Source organism: Ochotona princeps, chromosome 2, assembly GCF_030435755.1.
Source record: "Ochotona princeps isolate mOchPri1 chromosome 2, mOchPri1.hap1, whole genome shotgun sequence".
In the NCBI taxonomy this organism is placed as follows: Eukaryota; Metazoa; Chordata; class Mammalia; order Lagomorpha; family Ochotonidae; genus Ochotona; species Ochotona princeps.
In genome coordinates, this window is record NC_080833.1 from 91,912,773 (window position 1) to 91,930,243 (window position 17,471).

The window sequence follows — 17,471 nt, forward strand, 5'->3', positions numbered from 1 at the left end:
AGATCTTCCTCTCTGTCTCTCCTCCTCTCTGTATATCTGGCTGTAATAAAATGAATAAATCTTTAAAAAAAAAAACAAAACACTGTATTCATATTCTTCAAAGCAAGCCATTATTCATTCTTCACCAGTAGCCATGGAGCAGCAGCCAGGACTCCAAGGCCAAGGCACATGCGATTATCTGCTAATCAGTAGTACATTCCTACCACATTTCTATTTCTACAATTTGCCCATTATTTAATGGGAAAATAGTTTACAAGGGAAAAAATATAATTCTAAAAACAAAAATTACAAATATTAAATCCCTCCACAATTATAGACTCTACAACCCCATAAACAGTAAAACAATAATCAAAAGCATTTTTCTTTAATAAAAACATCCTTAATTCCTCTAGCTAAAAATTATAAAAGCGGCTAAAACAGCTACATTTTCTATGCTCTAAAAAATTGCGAAAACAGGCTAGCCTATAAGATAGCAATAACTATATTTATTGCCATAGCAATTTCAGCTCTCACTCCCAGCACTTGCATTCCTGTGGGTCCACTGGGTGCTACCTGACTGGCCAGGCCCTGGCAAGGAGGCAGATCTGCCTCACCTGTGACCTCCTGTCTTCCTGTTGCGCCCTGGCCTTAAACCAGCCACCATCTTAGGGCAGGACATTTGTGCAGTGCTACCAACAATAACTGACATTTATTAATTTACTAATTTTAAGTATTTGTAGTACTATGGAAATTTTATTCTATATTCTTTTAAAAACTTAATGGAAAACCCCCATTCATTCATAGTCTCAATTCTAACGCAGCTCTTTTCATTTCCCCATATTTCCTTTCAGTTTAGGTTTATATTTTCAACCATCTTCATTGTGAATAAACTTTAATTACTATTGTAAAATATAAATGCTTGTGGTTGTAGGTTGGTGATAGAAGTGGTGAGCTAACAGCACGACTGAACCTCTCAGATCTTCAGATGGTTCTTGGTCTAAGCTACAGCACAAATAATTCCATAATGTCTGAAAATATTGAAATAGATAACAGCTTGCATGGTAAGTAGTAGGCCTTTTAAACTCAGTTTCTTTTGAGGGGTTTTTTGTTTGTTTTTTTGTTTGTTTGGTTGGTTGTTTTTGTTTTTGTTTTATGAGTTATTTATTTGAAAGACAGTTGCAAAGAAAGAAAAAGAGCGGAGACAGAGATTTCCCATCTTCTGGTTCATTCCCCAAATGACCAGCACATCCAGAGCTGGGCCAGGCTGAAGCAAGGGTTTGATCAGTTTTCAGATGTAGCGTTCATTCTTCCACATAAGCATCCGAAGACTGCTGGTTCCCAGGCACATTAGCAGGGAGCTGCATTGGAAGTGGAGCGACTGACGCTTGAGCTGTTGTGCATACAGAATACTAGTGTCGCAAGAGGAGCTGTGCCACAATGCTGGCCTCAAACTCAATTTCTTCCTCCCATGTCGCTCTCCCTTCCTTCCTTCCCTTCTTTCTTCCTTTCTTTCCCTCCTTCCCTCCCTCCCCCTCCTCCCTCCCTTCCTTCCTTTTTAAAGATTTCTGTGTTTTATTTGAAAGTCACAGAAACGGCGAGAGGGAATGGAGGAGAGACATAAAGAGATCTTCCATTTTCTGGTTCACTCCCCAAATGGCCAGAGTGGCTGAGCTGGGCCAGTGTGAAACCAGAAGCCAGGAGCTTCTTCCAGGTCTCCCATGAGGATGCGGATGGGGCCTAAACACTTGGGGCCTCCTCCCATACTTTCCCAGGCCATTAGCTGTAAGCTAGATCAGAAGTGGAGCAGCCGGGTCTCAAAACAGCATTGTAGTCAGTGGTTTTACCTCTTACGCCGCAGCAGCACAAGCTCCAAACTCAATTTCTTCATCCTCAAGTTTACATTTAAATTACTTATCACAGGACCCAGCACAATGGCATAGTAGTTATTCAAGCTTGCAAGCGCTGGGATCCCATGTGGGTGCCATTTCTTATCCTAGTTCCTCCACTTCCCATCCAGCTCCCTGCTTGTGGCCTGGGAAAGCAGTGGAGGATGGCCAAAATCCTTGGGACCCTGCAGCCATGTGGGAGACCCATAAGGGGCTCCTGGCTTCAGATCAGCTCAGCTCCAGCTGTTGCAGCTGCTTGGGGAGTGAACCAGCAAATGGAAAATCTTTCTATCTGTCTCTCCTTCTCTCTGTAAATCTGCCTTTCCAATAAAAATAAATAACTCTTTAAATACATACGTACATACTTATCACGCATGTTCAGCATAACTAGAGAGAATGTCAATTCAGCTTTTTACATTTTAGTTACTTTATGCTGTCCTGTTTAATTGTTAGTATAAAATATATGTTATAGTTTTTAACTATGGATTTTTAAATGGTGAAAGTATAGGTTTTTTTGTGTGTAAAAATATATTTAAATTCTGTATCTTCACACTCATTCAAAAATACATAGATGCCCAAATTAAAGTATTTGTTTCATCCTTTTTATTTCAGCGAATCCTGTTTGTTTTCATTAAACTTCTCCACTTAATTTTTTCTCCTTCTTTTGAGGAGAGAGACGGAAATGGAGCATGTTTCCTTGGCTCGCTCTGAATGCCCACATCCCATATCCAGGTGCCTGGGCTTCAGTGCCTGGCGTCCCTCCTGGTTTGTTTCCTCCCTCTGCAGGCTCCTGGAGGTGGTGGTGATGGCTCAGGTTATGTGGCTCCTGCCAACCACGTGGGAAACCTGGGCTGAGTTCCCCATCCACCCTTAGCCTGACCCAGCAGAAGGGGAGTGCTGGCTCTCCTGCTCACATCCTCACCCTGCCTCTCTCTTGTTCTCCCATCACAAGAAAATAAATATAAGGTCTGGTTCCTGAGCTCTAGAAATTCTTTGTCTGAAGAAAATTAACTGACATAATAAATATTCAACACTTGAAAGCCCGTGAAAAGTATAGGTTTTGTCTTTCCAGTTTCCTTCTCCAAATCCATAAAAAGGACCAAGGACAAGAAAGTAATCAAGCAGTTAGTGCTAGATAGTGTTGGTGATTAGATAATGGGCTGAAAAGGCTTTGCTGTGGTTAGCTTTCTGTTAAAGCTGTCCCTCATCCTCACAGGTCCTCTTGCATATGGATCCATTCCTTTGCTCCTATTGTAGCAGCACTTGAAAAGGATGTCAGTGTGCATTGTGTGGCTCGGCCCCGTTCTGTCCCGTGTCCACTCCACTAGGCGCTAGCCCCACTATGACACTGAAACCGCTTTTCAGAGTTCGTCTGAAAACCCTTTTACCAAGTTCATTGATCAGTTTTTAGACATGACTCAAGTGATTTCTTAGCAGTATTTTTTTAAATTATTTTTTTAAAGATTTATTTATTTTTATTGGAAAGGAGGAGGAGATTCAGAGAAGATCTTCCATGCACTGATTCCCTCCCCAAGCGGCTGCAACAGCCGGAGCTGTGAGCTGACTTGAAGCCAGGAGTCTGGAGTCTTCCAGGTCTCCCACGTGGCTGCAGAGTCCCAAGGCTCTTGTCCTCGACTGCTTTCCCAGGCCGCAAGCAGGGAGCTGGATGGGAAGTGGGGCTGCCGGGATTAGAACCAACATTCATAAGGGATACCAGCGCATGCAAGACAAGGACTTTAGCCATTAGGTTACCGCACCAGGCCCAACAGTGTTTTCTGCGGTTTATGATTCCCACCTCAAAATACATCTTTATTCATCTGGACCCCAGCATTGCTCCACCTTGCTGGCTCACCACTCCCATTCTTTATACTGTTTCTGTATACTCCCATGTAATGGCCAGATGTGATTTTTGAGCATTTCACATGTGGCTAGTGCAAAGGAGGAGATGAATTTGTAATATTATTTAACTTTAAAATGTAAAAAGCCACAGAAAACTATTGGACTGCATAGCTGTCAGGTGATGTTATCCATTTGTTTCAATATACCGTCTATATTCTGATGAGTTTCAGATTCATATTTCCATTAAAAACTTTCTCAAGTTGAATTAGAGACATACATATGTAACATTCCCACTTGTTTTGTTGGCATATCATAGTGAGGTATTATTGAAAATGTGTGAACAAAATTAGGAAGTCCAGGGCTTGGCAGCGTGGCCTAGTGGCTAAGGTCCTCGCCTTGATCCCATATGGCTGCTGGTTCTAATCCCTGCAGCTCCACCTCCTCTCTCTCTCTCCTCCTCTCAGTATATCTGACTTTGTAATAAAAATAAAATAAATCTTTAAAAAAATTAGGAAGTCCAGTAATGCCAATATTTAAATGTTGTAGGAAGATGGCAACTAGTACAGGCATGATAGGATAGGAATTGGTATATTCTTTTATTTAAGGATGGCTAGAAGATCTGTCTTTCTGTGTCTCCTTATCTACGTAAATCTGCCTTTTCAATAAAAAAATAAATCTTTAAAAAGGAAAAGAAAAATAGAGTTGCAGAATACATACAGTACCACCTACAGATGTTTCCAAGTACACAGTCACGTTGTATCACTGAGACATGCCTAGGCAATGAACACACAGAGAAGGGCAGGGTTCCGAACCCTGGATCCTTCCCCCCTAACCAATGTGTAAGCATGATCTAAAATTAAAAAAAAATGCAAGTGGATGTCTTCGAAATACTGAGTGAAAGACTAAAAAGGATCAACCAAACTTGAATTACAAATGCACTATCATCTTCAAAAAGACAAGAAAAAAATAAAATCGGATGTTTTATTCTTGGCAGAAAAGTATTTGCTGATTGTCTGCAAGTGCCTCTTGCTAATGAGCTAAACTTGTCAAAATGGATCACCAAACTACTGTGTATGAAAAAAAGTGCAGGGAGGAAGAGGAGAATTATAAGGGAATCACACAAGGAGGATCAGTGTTAACTCTCAGATATTTCTTATGCTTTTCAAAATACTTTAAAAAAAACTGAATGAAAATCGAGATTCTCTGTGTTTAGTTGTTAATAACTTTATGGAAAAAACTTTTGAGGACTGTACTTTTTGTTTAACTTGTTTCCTAACTGGCAGTAAATCTGAGACCTCAAGATGAAAAGGACTAGCAGGACAGAGCTGGGAATGCTGTCCGGATCCCTTCCCTCATGCTTTCACTTGTTCAGACCACTCTGCAGTGTGTTTTGCATTTTGAGATCATATGGATGGTGTAAAGCCAGTTTTCATGAATAGCCTTTTTCTAAATTAAGAGGTTATGTTAGTAACCAATGTCAGTTTCCAGCCAGAACATAGCTTCCCTAAATCAGAGTGTTTCAGTACAGTCTATGTTTATGTAGTTGGTGTGGAAAATGATTGTTCTTAAATGAAGTCAGTTTGTAGTTGTTTCCTCTTTTCAGGTGAGTTTTATAGATAAACTTTAGAACCAACAGAGCAATGCTGTTTGTACTCCCAATGTCCCACTTGTTTATTTGAACTTTTTTTTTTTCATAAAGGTGCACGCCCAAAGTTGGGACGTCGACACAGTATGGAAAATATGGAACTTATGAAGTTAACACCAGAAAAGGTTGGATATTGTTTGTTGGAATTTCATGAGCTGGAACAAGGTGTGGCCTGGCAGTTCAGATCCTGGTTAAGACACGTGTCCTACAGCTGAGTTCCTGGGTTTGAACCCTGTCTCCAGTTCCTGATTTCAGCTTCTACTAACACAGACCGTGGGAAGCAGCAAGTAGTGTGGTTCCTAACACTCATGTACAACCTCGTTGAGTTCCCAGCTCCAGCCTTCTCCTGGTCTAGCCTCAGCCATTGTAAAACATTTGAGTAATGAATCAGCAAATAGGAATTTACAACTTGAGTACATTTTAATGAAAACTTACCTTCTAAAAGAATCAGAAAAGATACAGTGCACAAAAATATGTGTATAGTATATTACCATCTATTTAGTAAAAGCATTGGGCCTGGCATCGTGGTACAGCTCTAACCACTGTGTGCAAAGTCACATTGCATATACCCAAAATTTTATTAGTAGTAGATTTTTAAGTAACTCATCCAAAATGAAACTGGCTCTTTTTGACCATTCAGGGTTTGTTCTTAGGGTTTTAGCAAAACTTTGCTTTCTTCTTCTTAGGATCCCTGAGGAGCTACCATTTTAATATTTTGATAATGAGAAATCCACAGTGTGCATTTGGTTCAAGCCCATGAAGACAGTGAATTACACTGAAAAGGGGATTTAATTAAGAAACCTAAAACTCTCCTTCTCAGATTGAGTGAATGTATCAGATCATTACTACAGGAAACCAGAGAGAGCGGAGTTTTTTCACGTCCTTCTTTCCATTTATAATTTCGTAGGTACAGAACTGGAACAGTGAAATTCTTGCTAAACAAAAACCTCTTATTGCCAAACCTTCTGCAAAGCTACTGTTTGTCAACAGATTGAAGGGGAAAAAATACAAAAATCATTCTTCCAATAAAGTTCTCCAAGATACCAGTAATTCCATTGACCACCGACCTCCAAATTGTCAGAGGGTATGTTCAAGTTTTTCAATATTGTGTTTTGAGTCTCTGCATTTTAGTTTCCTTTTTTTTTTTTTAAGATTTATTCTTATTGGAAAGTCAGATATACAGAGAGGAGGAGAGACAGAGAGGAAGATCTTCTGTCCGATGTTTCACTCCCCAAGTGATTGCAATGGCCAGTGCTGTGCCAATCCGAAGCCAGGAGCCATGAACTTCTTCCAGGTCTCCCACATGGGTGCAGAGTCCCAAGGCTTTGGGCCATCCTCAACTGCTGTCCCAGGCCACAAGCAGGGAGTTGGATGGGAAGTGGAGCTGCTGGGATTAGAACCGGCGCCCACATGGGATCCCAGGGCTTTCAAGGCGAGGACTTTAGCCACTAGGCCACGGTGCTGGGCCCCAAAATAAATCTTAAAAAAAAAAAAGAGAGAAAAGAAAGAAAACTGGGCCCAGCACCGTGGCCTAGCGGCTAAAGTCCTCACCTTGAATGCGCTGGGATCCCATGTGGGCGCCGGTTCTAATCCCAGCAGCTCCACTTCCCATCCAGCTCCCTGCTTGTGGCCTGGGAAAGCAGTCGAGGACAGCCCAAAGATTTGGGACCCTGCACCCACGTGAGAGACCTGGAAGAGGTTCCAGGTTCCCGGCTTCAGATTGGCATGCACCGGCCTGTTGCGGCTCACTTGGGGAGTGAATCGGACGGAAGATCTTCCTCTCTGTCTCTCCTCCTCTCTGTATATCTGACTTTGTAATAAAATAAATAAATCTTTAAAAAAAAAAGATTTATTTTTATTGCAAAGTCAGATATACAGAGAGGAGGAGAGACAGAGAGGATCTTTTCTCCAATGATTCACTCCCCAAGTGGCTTCAATGGCTGGAGCTGAGCTGATCCAAAGAGCCAGGAGCTTCTTCTGGGTCTCCCACGTGGGTGATGGTTCCTAAGGCTTTAGGCTGTCCTTGACTGCATTCCTAGGCCACAAGCAGGGAGCAGGATGGGAAGTGGAGCCGCTGGGATACGAATGAACTAATTAAAGGGATGCCATGTGCAGTGTCCGCAAGCCAGGAACCAGGTGTCGATCCAGATCCCCTGCTCTTCACCAGCCACATCAAGACACCAAGTCCCTCAGGCCTGTCCTTGCCTCCTTTTTTTCTTTTTCCTGTTATATCTCTGCTTTCATGTTTTACCCGAGGACTTGATATCTGTATCCTTTGGAATAGGCATTTGAGCTGCTCTCCTGCCTTCATGACTGCCCCTCCACCCACTAGAGAGGCTGAACAAGCTGCTTAAAATTGACTGTTGCCAGTTCCCCTCTTTCTTTCCACAGGATAATTGTGAAACTTATAGCTGCATGCAGACACCCTTACTATGGGGCTACTTCCTCCCCCCCATCTTTACCTTCCCATTTGTTATCTCCTGACACTATCAGTCCTTGCAGCTGTAGTTGATGAAAGCGAAACATCTCTAACCTGTGAATTCCCATTCATTGTTCAGGCTAGGAGATTTTCCGTGTTTCCCCCAAGAATCATTTACTCCCTTCTACTAAGGCCCATCGTGTGCCTGCTAGCCTGCCTGTGTCAGTGATGCTCCTGCAGGATGCACAACATTACAGCTGCTCGGTCAGTAGCAGACCGCACAGGGAGTGCACACAATATGCAGTGTAGTCTGACGCCAGCACAGCAGCATCGCCCAGTGACGCACTTTGCAGAATGCTTCCCTGTGGGGAGGTGACGTATGACTGTATCTGTAGCAATTCTAAGTCCATGAAATACAGGGATGAAAAACTGAAATAACCAAAAATAATTTTTGTTGAACTGACATAATTTTTGTTACTAATATTGCCATTTGATGTTGTTTTTGAAAATAAAAAGTCAGTTATTTAGTTTTTGTCTTCTTTTGTATGCGAGTCCATTCATGATGGTCACTGGTGATCTAAGGATAATGGTGGAATACCTAAGCACAGTAGATTTTTCTCTCAATGTTTTAGAAAATCAGTGCAGATACTGTTGGAGATGAAGGGTTCTTTGACCTGCTAAGCCGGTTTCAAAGCAATAGGATGGATGATCAGAGGTGTTGCTTGCAAGCAAAGAATTGTCACAGCTCAGCGGCAGCTGCTACGACTACCCCCAAGGTGCAAAAGAGTAAGTCATCTGCTCTGTCTCAACTTTAATAGTCCTCTTCAATTTGCTTTTATTTCTGAGACATGAGTCATAGGATATAAAAATAAATGAGCTTAAGCCTAGGTGTATCTGAAAAACTGGTATTTTTATAGTTCAAAACAGTTTTTTTTCAGTTCCCTTAGGTGCATCTATATTTTTATTCCAATGTGCTTTTTACTCATTATGTAACACCTTAGTTTTAGAGTTAAAAAAAAATCTGACTTTAGAAAGTAAAAGTGGCAGTTTCTCATACTGTATGATTTTAACAAAATGTAAAGACTTTACATATGGATTGAGAGAACACTGGGACAGATTGAAGAAGTAACCAGCAGCTAAGACTGAGTTTAAGGTCAGCCTGGATCCTAGAAATTCCTAAAAGAGTTCAGCTACCAGAAGACTTTTTGTAGCACAGATTATCTGCCAGCAATGCTAAACTCACTTCAGTTGACTAAATGATTTCTGTTCAGGACTGGAATATAAAATGCTCAGAGAAAGTTTGTTTGCTTTCTCAAACTTAGCACTGTTTTGTTGTTGGTTTTAGATGCACATTTGGTGAAGAGAAACAGCCAAGGCTGGGCACCCTCCAGCAGCAGTGAAGAGACTGGGCGTGGTGCTCGCCTCCCTGCAGTGGCAGCAGTGGCGCTGTAGTTCCAGCACGCCCTTGGCCGCACTCAGGAGCAGGGCAGGGCACACGCTGCTGTGGCAAAGTAGAAACAGCCCTGTATGTAACAGATGTGCTGGGATCTTTTTGTGACATTTGGATTTGTTTTCTGTTCACAGCTCTGCCGGTCTCTGTGGTGTCCCCCAACACAGACGAGTTTCTGGATCTTCTCGCCAGCTCCCAGAGCCGCCGGCTGGATGACCAGAGGGCCAGTTTCAGTAACCTGCCAGGACTTCGTCTGACACAGAGTAACACTCGGTCTGTTCTCGACCACCTGATGACTAAAGACAGCAGGGAGCCCGATGAAGACTTCTTTGACATCCTTGTAAAATGCCAGGTACGGCTGCATTTTCCTTTCTTTTCATGTACTCATGTGCCATTAGGAGCTTAGCAATTTATAATTCGCATTTAGGAAGAACTCCTCTTGTATATCAACAAAAAATGATTGAAAACCTGTTTTGCTGCAGGTCAGGTAATACTTTAGGCATTGGGGATCCAACATTTTAGTTGAGAGAGACGATGAACAAAAATTTATGTAATAAACACACACACACACACAAAGGTACTTTGGAAAGTTTATAGAAAAACAATAAAAAGATAAGCTTATTTTAGTTCCCCCCCCAAAAAAATTTTGGTTCCCTACAGTTTTTTTTCATAATATACATTTTTCATAAGCTTTATATATACATATATGTGAGTTAAGAAAGAGCATGTGTGTGGATCAGATAATGATACCCCTATGAAGAAAGTTAAAAAAGGCTAAAGGAATGGTAGGAGAACAAGGGTGCTGCTAGGCTGTGTCTGTTTTAGATAGGATGGTTAAAGGTAAGACCTTCCTGGATTGTTGTGTGAACCGAGACTTGAATGGAATAGTCTGCTATGTGAATAGTTTGGGAAAAAATATTCTCTGCCAAGACAGCAAATCCCGACTCGATGTCAGAGCTTAGCAGGTTCAAGGATTGGCAAAGTACGCAGCATGAGTGGTGTAAAATGAAGGAGCAGAGGGGAGAGTGGTCCAAATGGAAGATGGAGGAGTGATCAGAGCACGGATCGGAAGGCCTCCTGCAGGCTTGAGGAGCCGTACAGGTGTGAGGAAGCCACCAGAGGTCGTCCTTGCTGCTGGTGGGACAAGGCCGAGTGACAAGCTGGCGTGGCAGTGCAGGCAGTGAGTTGGGCAGGGTTATAGTTATGATCACTACTTAGAATATAGTTTGAAGTTAGGGTTGATGGGCAAGATGTGCTAATAAGCAGAAGGGAAAGTATAAGGCAGAGTTGAGAAGGATAACTTGTTTTTGACTTGAATAACTGGATGAATGAATGTTGTCATTTATTACAGCAGAAACTAGAGAAAAAGTTGGGAAAAAAAGCAAGAGTTCTAATTTATGTATATTTAATTAAGAGTGCTCAATTAGAAAATGAAATGATGCCTATGGAACTATATAATGGAATAATAAAATGATTTTTTTTAAGACTTATTTATTTTTATTACCAAGTCAGATATACAGAGGAGGAGAGACAGAGAGGAAGATCTTCGGTCCAATGATTCACTCCCCAAGTGAGCCGCACCAAGCCGGTGCACGCCGATCCGATGCCGGGAACCTGGAACCTCTTCCAGGTCTCCCACGTGGGTGCAGTGTCTCATTGCATTGGGCCGTCCTCAACTGCTTTCCCAGGCCACAAGCAGGGAGCTGGATGGGAAGTGGAGCTGCCGGGATTAGAACCGGCGCCCATATGGACATTCTGGCACGTTCAAGGCGAGGACTTTAGCTGCTAGGCCACGGTGCCAGGCCCAATAAAATGATTTTTTAAAAATGGAATGAGGATCCAGTTTGTTCTACAGTGGGTTAAGCCACCACTTACAATGCCAGCATCCCTTACGGACACTGATTTGAACCCTGGCTACTTCACTTCTGATCTGGCTCCTTGTTTATGTGCCTGGATTGCAATCCCTATCAAAACTCCAGGTTTTGTTTTTTTTTTCAGAAATAGAAAAATTCACCCGAAAACACATTTGAAATCCCCAGGGGCCCTAAGTGCCAAATTTGTTGAGAAATAATCACCCAGTTGGAGGATTCATGATTTCCAAGTGCACTGCACTGCAAGGAGGTCCTGGCATGCAGACACATGGGCCACTAACCGCATCAGCGAGCCCCAGAGCAATCCCTTGCACATGTGGTCAGTGTTCAAGAGGAATGCGGTCTGGTTGCTTTTGTGCTAGCAGAATAGCATAGACGGGGGTGACTTACACTGCGGAGATTTGCTTACAATTTGGATGGCTGCGAAGCCCAAGAGATGGTACCAGCATCTGGTGAGCACCTTTGGGCTTTGGTGGAAGCTAGAGACCACCAGGGCACAAAGCAGGAGGCGGCTGAGCTCAGTGCTCCAGCAAGCCCCCTCTTCCATCACTCCCCCTTCTCTTGGGATAAAAGCACCACCATCACCTCTGCCCAGGCCCTCCCTGACAGTACTGCGGCACTGGGGATTAAGTTTCCAGCACGTGAACTTTAGGAGATCCATCAAATCGAAACAGGTGCCAAGGCCATTCAGAGGGAGAAAGGACAGTCTTGCCAACAAATTTTCCTGGGAAAACTGGATAGGCACACTTGAAGAACTGAAGTAGGAATCTTACGTAACAACAAAATCGAAAGTTACCTCAAAATGAAAGATGTGGGAACCAGAACTGCAAATCTCACAGAGTGAAAAGGAAAGCTTATGACATTCGATTTGGCAATTGTTTTTTGGTAGTAAACCAAAGGCACAGGAAACAAATACTTACCTAAATAAAAAACGTGTGTGTCAGTAACAGTAAAGGATAGAATTAACAGAGTAAAACAGCAACCCACAGAAAATATTTGGGAATTCTGGATCTGGTAAGAGATTAATATGCAGAGTATAGGGGCCACTAAAACTAGAAATCAGCCTGATTTAAGAATGGAGAAAGAGGGACCCAGCGCCGTGGCCTAACGGCTAGAGTCCTCGCCTTGAACGCCCCGGGATCCCATATGGGCGCCGGTTCTAATCCCGGCAGCTCCACTTCCCATCCAGCTCCCTGTTTGTCGCCTGGGAAAGCAGTCGAGAACGGCCCAAAGCTTTGGGATCCTGCACCCCCGTGGGAGACCCGGAAGAGGTTCCTGGTTCCTGGCTTTGGATTGGTGCAGCACCAGCCATTGCGCTCACTTGGGGAGTGAATCATTGGACGGAAGATCTTCCTCTGTCTCTCCTCCTCTCTGTATATCTGACTTTGTAATAAAATAAATAAATCTTTAAAAAATAAAAAAGAATGGAGAAAGAATAAAATCAGACATTTCCCTAAAGAGGCTAATGAGAGCCCGGCAGTGACCCTGGAGAACAAATGGTTAAGAACAAGGAATGAGCACCTAAGAACTGAAGTGCTGCAGCGCTGGATGCCGGCAGGACGTGGATGTCACCAGTGTCGTGGCAGAACTGAGGGTACGGGAGGTGGAGGGGCTGTGACCAGGAGGCTGGAACGTAGTTGAGTTAGTGTGCAAGAGCGAGTGCTTGGCACGTGCCTTACGTGTTGTCACATGACCACTCTCATTCCTGAGCTTTACCAGCAGACGCTGTAGGCTTCTGAGTCCTTTTGTTTTTCTAATTTGGTCAATCCATGTCTAATGGACTTTTCTTTTTGGTAGGGAGTCTTTCATAGACTTTTTTTTTAAAATTCTGTTTTGAATTATGTTTACATAGTTGAGGATGCATGGCACGTGGACCAATGATCAGGGTCAGGGTGGGAAGGGCAGAGGAACAGGGGAAAGTGGGTAAGACCGTTGTTTCCCATTTCCTTTTTCTTCTTGTATCTCGGGGCAGTGGGGAAAGGGAGAGAGAAGCCACACCCAACATCCTAACCACATACGCACCTGGGGATTTGGGGTGACTACCTCATGTCATCCCAGGGTCCTTGATGTGGCGCATGCTCTGAAGGTACTGCTCAAGTGATTTTGATAGTTCTGAAATTCTGTTGATTTCATTGCTCTAAGGTTGAGGAAATCCTCCAAAGGTCCATTGGTTGACATAGTCCACCTTACAGTCTCCATTCATCCAGAAACTTGCTGCCAGTGCTTGGCCTGGAGAGTTGTCCAGTTTGTTCTGCCCTCCATGATGCTAGATATCCTCTGTAGGCCTCAATGACATGTCATGTCCCCCATGTGCATCAGGGCATGCCATCCACTGCCTAGGCTCCAGCAACTGAGGAGGCCCAGTTCTAACTCATGCACCCTATGGTCAGACCACAGATCCTGCAATTTTCCCTGTGGTTGAAGTTTTGAGTGGTTCAGTTGGGGGGATCCCCAAAGAATCCTTGTCCGAGGTGGCTTGCGAGTACAGGATATGGTTCAGTCCATCCCCACATCAGCCTACACACACATGTGGTTGCAGTTGCCCAGTTAGTTTGTCTAAAGCCCCATGTTTTAGGCAAATCAATGGATGCTATGGCCCAGCCTAACCCTGCCCACCACACACTCAGCTCTCAGGCACAGCAGTGTGAACTGCAGCTCAGTCAGAGTGACCCCTAATAACTCCCACCAAGACCACCCCAGCCATAGTTCCTGCACATGATGGTATGTGCAGGAAACTAGTCTGATCTGTCCCACGTCCCTTTCAGCTTATACACCAATGGGTGCTGCAGCCTAGCTCAGCCCAACTGACCTCACTATCCAGCCTACACTACAGGCACAGCCCTGGTTCTCATGCTCACTGGTGGAAATTGCAGCCCATCAGAGCGGTTCCCAGTTTCCCTACTAGACTCACTCCCAGCCCTGCATCTTGCACTTTCCAGGTGGTTCTGCAGTCTAGCCTGACAAGACTTGCCCCTATTCCTAGCATCTGTCAGCTGATGCTGCGGCAAAGCCCAGCCAGCCTACACTTACTCTGGCTCATACATGTACTGATGAATGTAGTCAGTCCAGCCTGGCTCTCCCCCAACCCAGTTCATATGCAGACCAAAGGGTATTGTAGCCTTGCCTGGCCTCATCTGCCCCAGTCCCAGTTCTCACGCTCATCCCTGGGAGCAGTGGCCCAGCAGAGAAATCATTGCACGCGCACACACACCACCACCACCACCACATCTTATGTGTGCTGGTAGGTGCTGAAGCCTGGCCCAACCCAGCCTGCCCCCAGTTCCAGCTCATGCTGGTGGGTGCTACAGCCTAGCCCAGCCTGGATTGTCCCTAGTTCTGGCCCTAATACATACTGGCTGGTGTTGTGGTCCAACCTGGCCTGTCCTGCACCCTGTCCTGGTTCTCATTTCTGCCAGTGGGTACTATAAAATGGCCCAGCCTGACTTGCTCCGAGACCTGACCCACACGTATGTTGGCAGGTACTATAACCTGGCCTGGTCTGGGCTGCTTTCAGCCTTGATTCTTGCACTCAACTTCAGGGACTGCGTCCTGACAGGAGTTCCCCAAGCTCCTCTACCAGGTCTCCTCCCAGTGGCAGATTCTCACACATACTGGTGGGTACTTGGCCCCGACTTGGCCTACCCTCTGTCCTGGCAGGAGCTGCAGCCTTGCACAACCAGCCAACACCCATTCCAGCTGTGTTTGATGCTACAGCCGAGCCACACCTGGCCCACCCCTAGACCCAGTTCTCACATAACTCAACAGGTGCTGGTGCCTAGCCCAGTCTGTCTTACTCCGGACCTAGTCCACACGATGCTGAGGCATACCGCAGTCCTGTTCAGCCCAAATCACTGTCCCCATTCTGGTTCTCACTCACCAGTGAGAACCACAACTCAGCCAGGGTGTTGCCTTAGTTCCCTGACCATGCTTTCTCCCAGCCACAGATCTTGTGTGTGCCAGTGGTTGTTCTGACCCACCCTGGCATAGCCCATCCGTCTTGGCCTTTGCCATCAGATGCTGCACCCTGGTCTAGCCTAGCTCGTCCCTAGTCCCAACTCTTGCTGGTGGGTGCTGCAGCCTAACCCTGCCCAATCTGCCCCCATCCCTGCCTTTCATGCAAATCGGTAGGTGTGATTAGCTGGCCCAGCATGGCCTGCACTCCACCCTGGCCTGGCTCCTGCACATGCCAATGTGCTAAGGTTTGGCCTAGCCCTGCCCAATCCATTCCTCCCAGAACCAGCCCACACACTTGCCAACAAGTAGAGCAGTCTTACGTAGCCTGGCCAACACACAGCCTTGACTCACATGCTCAACCCACCAGGGAAATTCCCCAATCGGGCCCATTCTCAGACCTAGATCTGATGTGTGCCAGTGTGCTAGGTCCTTACCCAACATAGCCTGCTCCCTCTGTCTTGGCCTTTGTATGCACTGATGATGCTTCAGCCAGGCCCACCCCACCCTATTCCTGGGTGCTCCTACAGGTACTGTAGCCTGTACCAGGCCAGCTTGTACCCAACCCATTTGGGTACCATAGTCATGCCTAGTTCAGCCCATCACACCCTACCCCATCCCATGTTGAGCAAACCAGCAGATATTGCAGCTCCATAGAGGTGAGCCCACATATTCCCCACAGAATCTGCCCCTGGACCTGGTTCTCTTGCATGCTGGTTCGTGTCATGGCCCAGCCTAATGTTACCCATCCTCTGTTCCAACACTCACTGAGGAATACTGTGATCTAGCCCTGCCAGATGGACTACCCTGCCCTAATTTTAATGTGCACCAGTGAGCAGTGGTCAGCAGTAGTCAGTGCTCACTAGCCCAGCTGATTTCCCATGGATGCATTGGTTCTCTAGCCTCCCTCCTCCAAACCATTCAGCCTCAGCCCCCTAACCTGCAAGTACAGTGGCCTTCCTCACCTGTAACATACTCCCTCAGTGATTCCCCCTTCCTACACATCCTGTATCTCCTGCCCTGATCATTCTATAGCCTCCATGAGCACATAGGTTTTCCAGCCCAGTCTTCTAGCAGGGTGGTGTGTTGGCCTAGAGTCCTACCCACCCACATGGGATCCTGGACCTCACCACTCCACCTAGCCCGGATTCAAGCATATTAACGAGGTCACAAGCCTGGTCCACCAGCACACCACACCAGCATGCTAGCTTGGGGCCCTAACCCTTCAAGCCCTACCCCACTCCTCCTGCCTGGCACCCAAACACAGGTGGGAGTTCCCAGACCCGCTCTGCTCCACTGGCCCCCAGCGTGAGTTCCTAGGCCACCTAGGTGCCTTGCCAAAGGAAGGCCTAATGTACTTCTAATAAAAGAATCCAGAAGATTGTAACTCACTTTTTCGGAGCAGATGGAAGAAAGGAGTGCCATGGTTCCAACCATCAAGTAATATCAAAGCAGGAAATGGTGACTACCCCGCCAGGATCAGTGCACACTGTGCACATGCATTTAGATGCCACATATACCATAGTCCAGAAATAGGTACAACCGTTACTGTTTTTAATTAAAAGTGAAAGAAAAAAAGTTTAAGCTGTTGGTCTAAGACAGAGATAAGCAAACTAAGTAGCAGAATTGAGAAGGCTTGTTGCGGCGTCAGTGTCTGCCATGGTAGTGTCTACAGGGCATTGCCCGCGGTGGTGCTGTCTGCAGTGTGGGTTTCTGTTAGTAGCCACAGGCCGTATGTTCAGCTGCCATGGCTCAGCTGCCCTTGGCCCAGGAGGGCAGCCCAGGGCGGTGCCTGACAAATGCTTCAGCAATGACCAAAAACACAACTGTCTACGAAAGTAAGCGCTAGGGTTACAGGCCAAGTCTGCCGGCCCAAGATGGAGGTTTTTGTACACAGCATTGTATTTCTAAAGAATGGGTTAGTTATATTGTTGGTATATATTATGGTAAAAGGATCTTGAATGTCAAATTTATAGTTGGCTTTGCACTTTCATTAATCTCAGATTATTCCTGTGACAATATAAAGAAATTCACCTACTGATTTTGTGCATAATTATTACATACCTAGACTTTTATGTAATTCCTTATATTCTGATTATATGTATGCATATACCGAGTCACTTTAGATAGCAAACTGCCAGGTGAGGCAAAAAAGTTGTTACATTTTCTTGTAGCGGTTGACAATGTAATAACGTGCTTCCGTCTTTCTCATGCATTTTAGGGGTCCAGATTAGATGACCAAAGATGTGCTCCACCACCTGCTGCCACAAAGGGCCCCACAGTACCAGACGAAGACTTTTTCAGCCTTATTTTACGGTCGCAGGCAAAAAGAATGGATGAACAGAGAGTTCTTTTACAAAGAGATCAAAACAGAAACACTGGATTTGGACTAAAGAACCTTTTGCAAAGTTAACAATGCTCTGTTAGAATT

General features: G+C 45.1%; 1 protein-coding gene across 4 annotated transcripts in view; it reads left to right on the forward strand.

The window, feature by feature from the left end:
* GPSM2 (G protein signaling modulator 2) overlaps nt 1-17,471 on the forward strand; it is a 51,129-nt gene extending 33,658 nt beyond the window's left edge. For all 4 annotated transcript variants that reach the window (XM_058659838.1, XM_058659817.1, XM_058659828.1 and 1 more), the window contains 6 exons: nt 911-1,040; nt 5,404-5,474; nt 6,257-6,433; nt 8,401-8,554; nt 9,353-9,570; nt 17,262-17,471. In XM_058659838.1, coding sequence (XP_058515821.1) covers nt 911-1,040; nt 5,404-5,474; nt 6,257-6,433; nt 8,401-8,554; nt 9,353-9,570; nt 17,262-17,453 — 942 coding nt within the window. In that variant the 3' untranslated portion in view covers nt 17,454-17,471. The remainder of the gene's footprint in view (nt 1-910; nt 1,041-5,403; nt 5,475-6,256; nt 6,434-8,400; nt 8,555-9,352; nt 9,571-17,261) is intronic.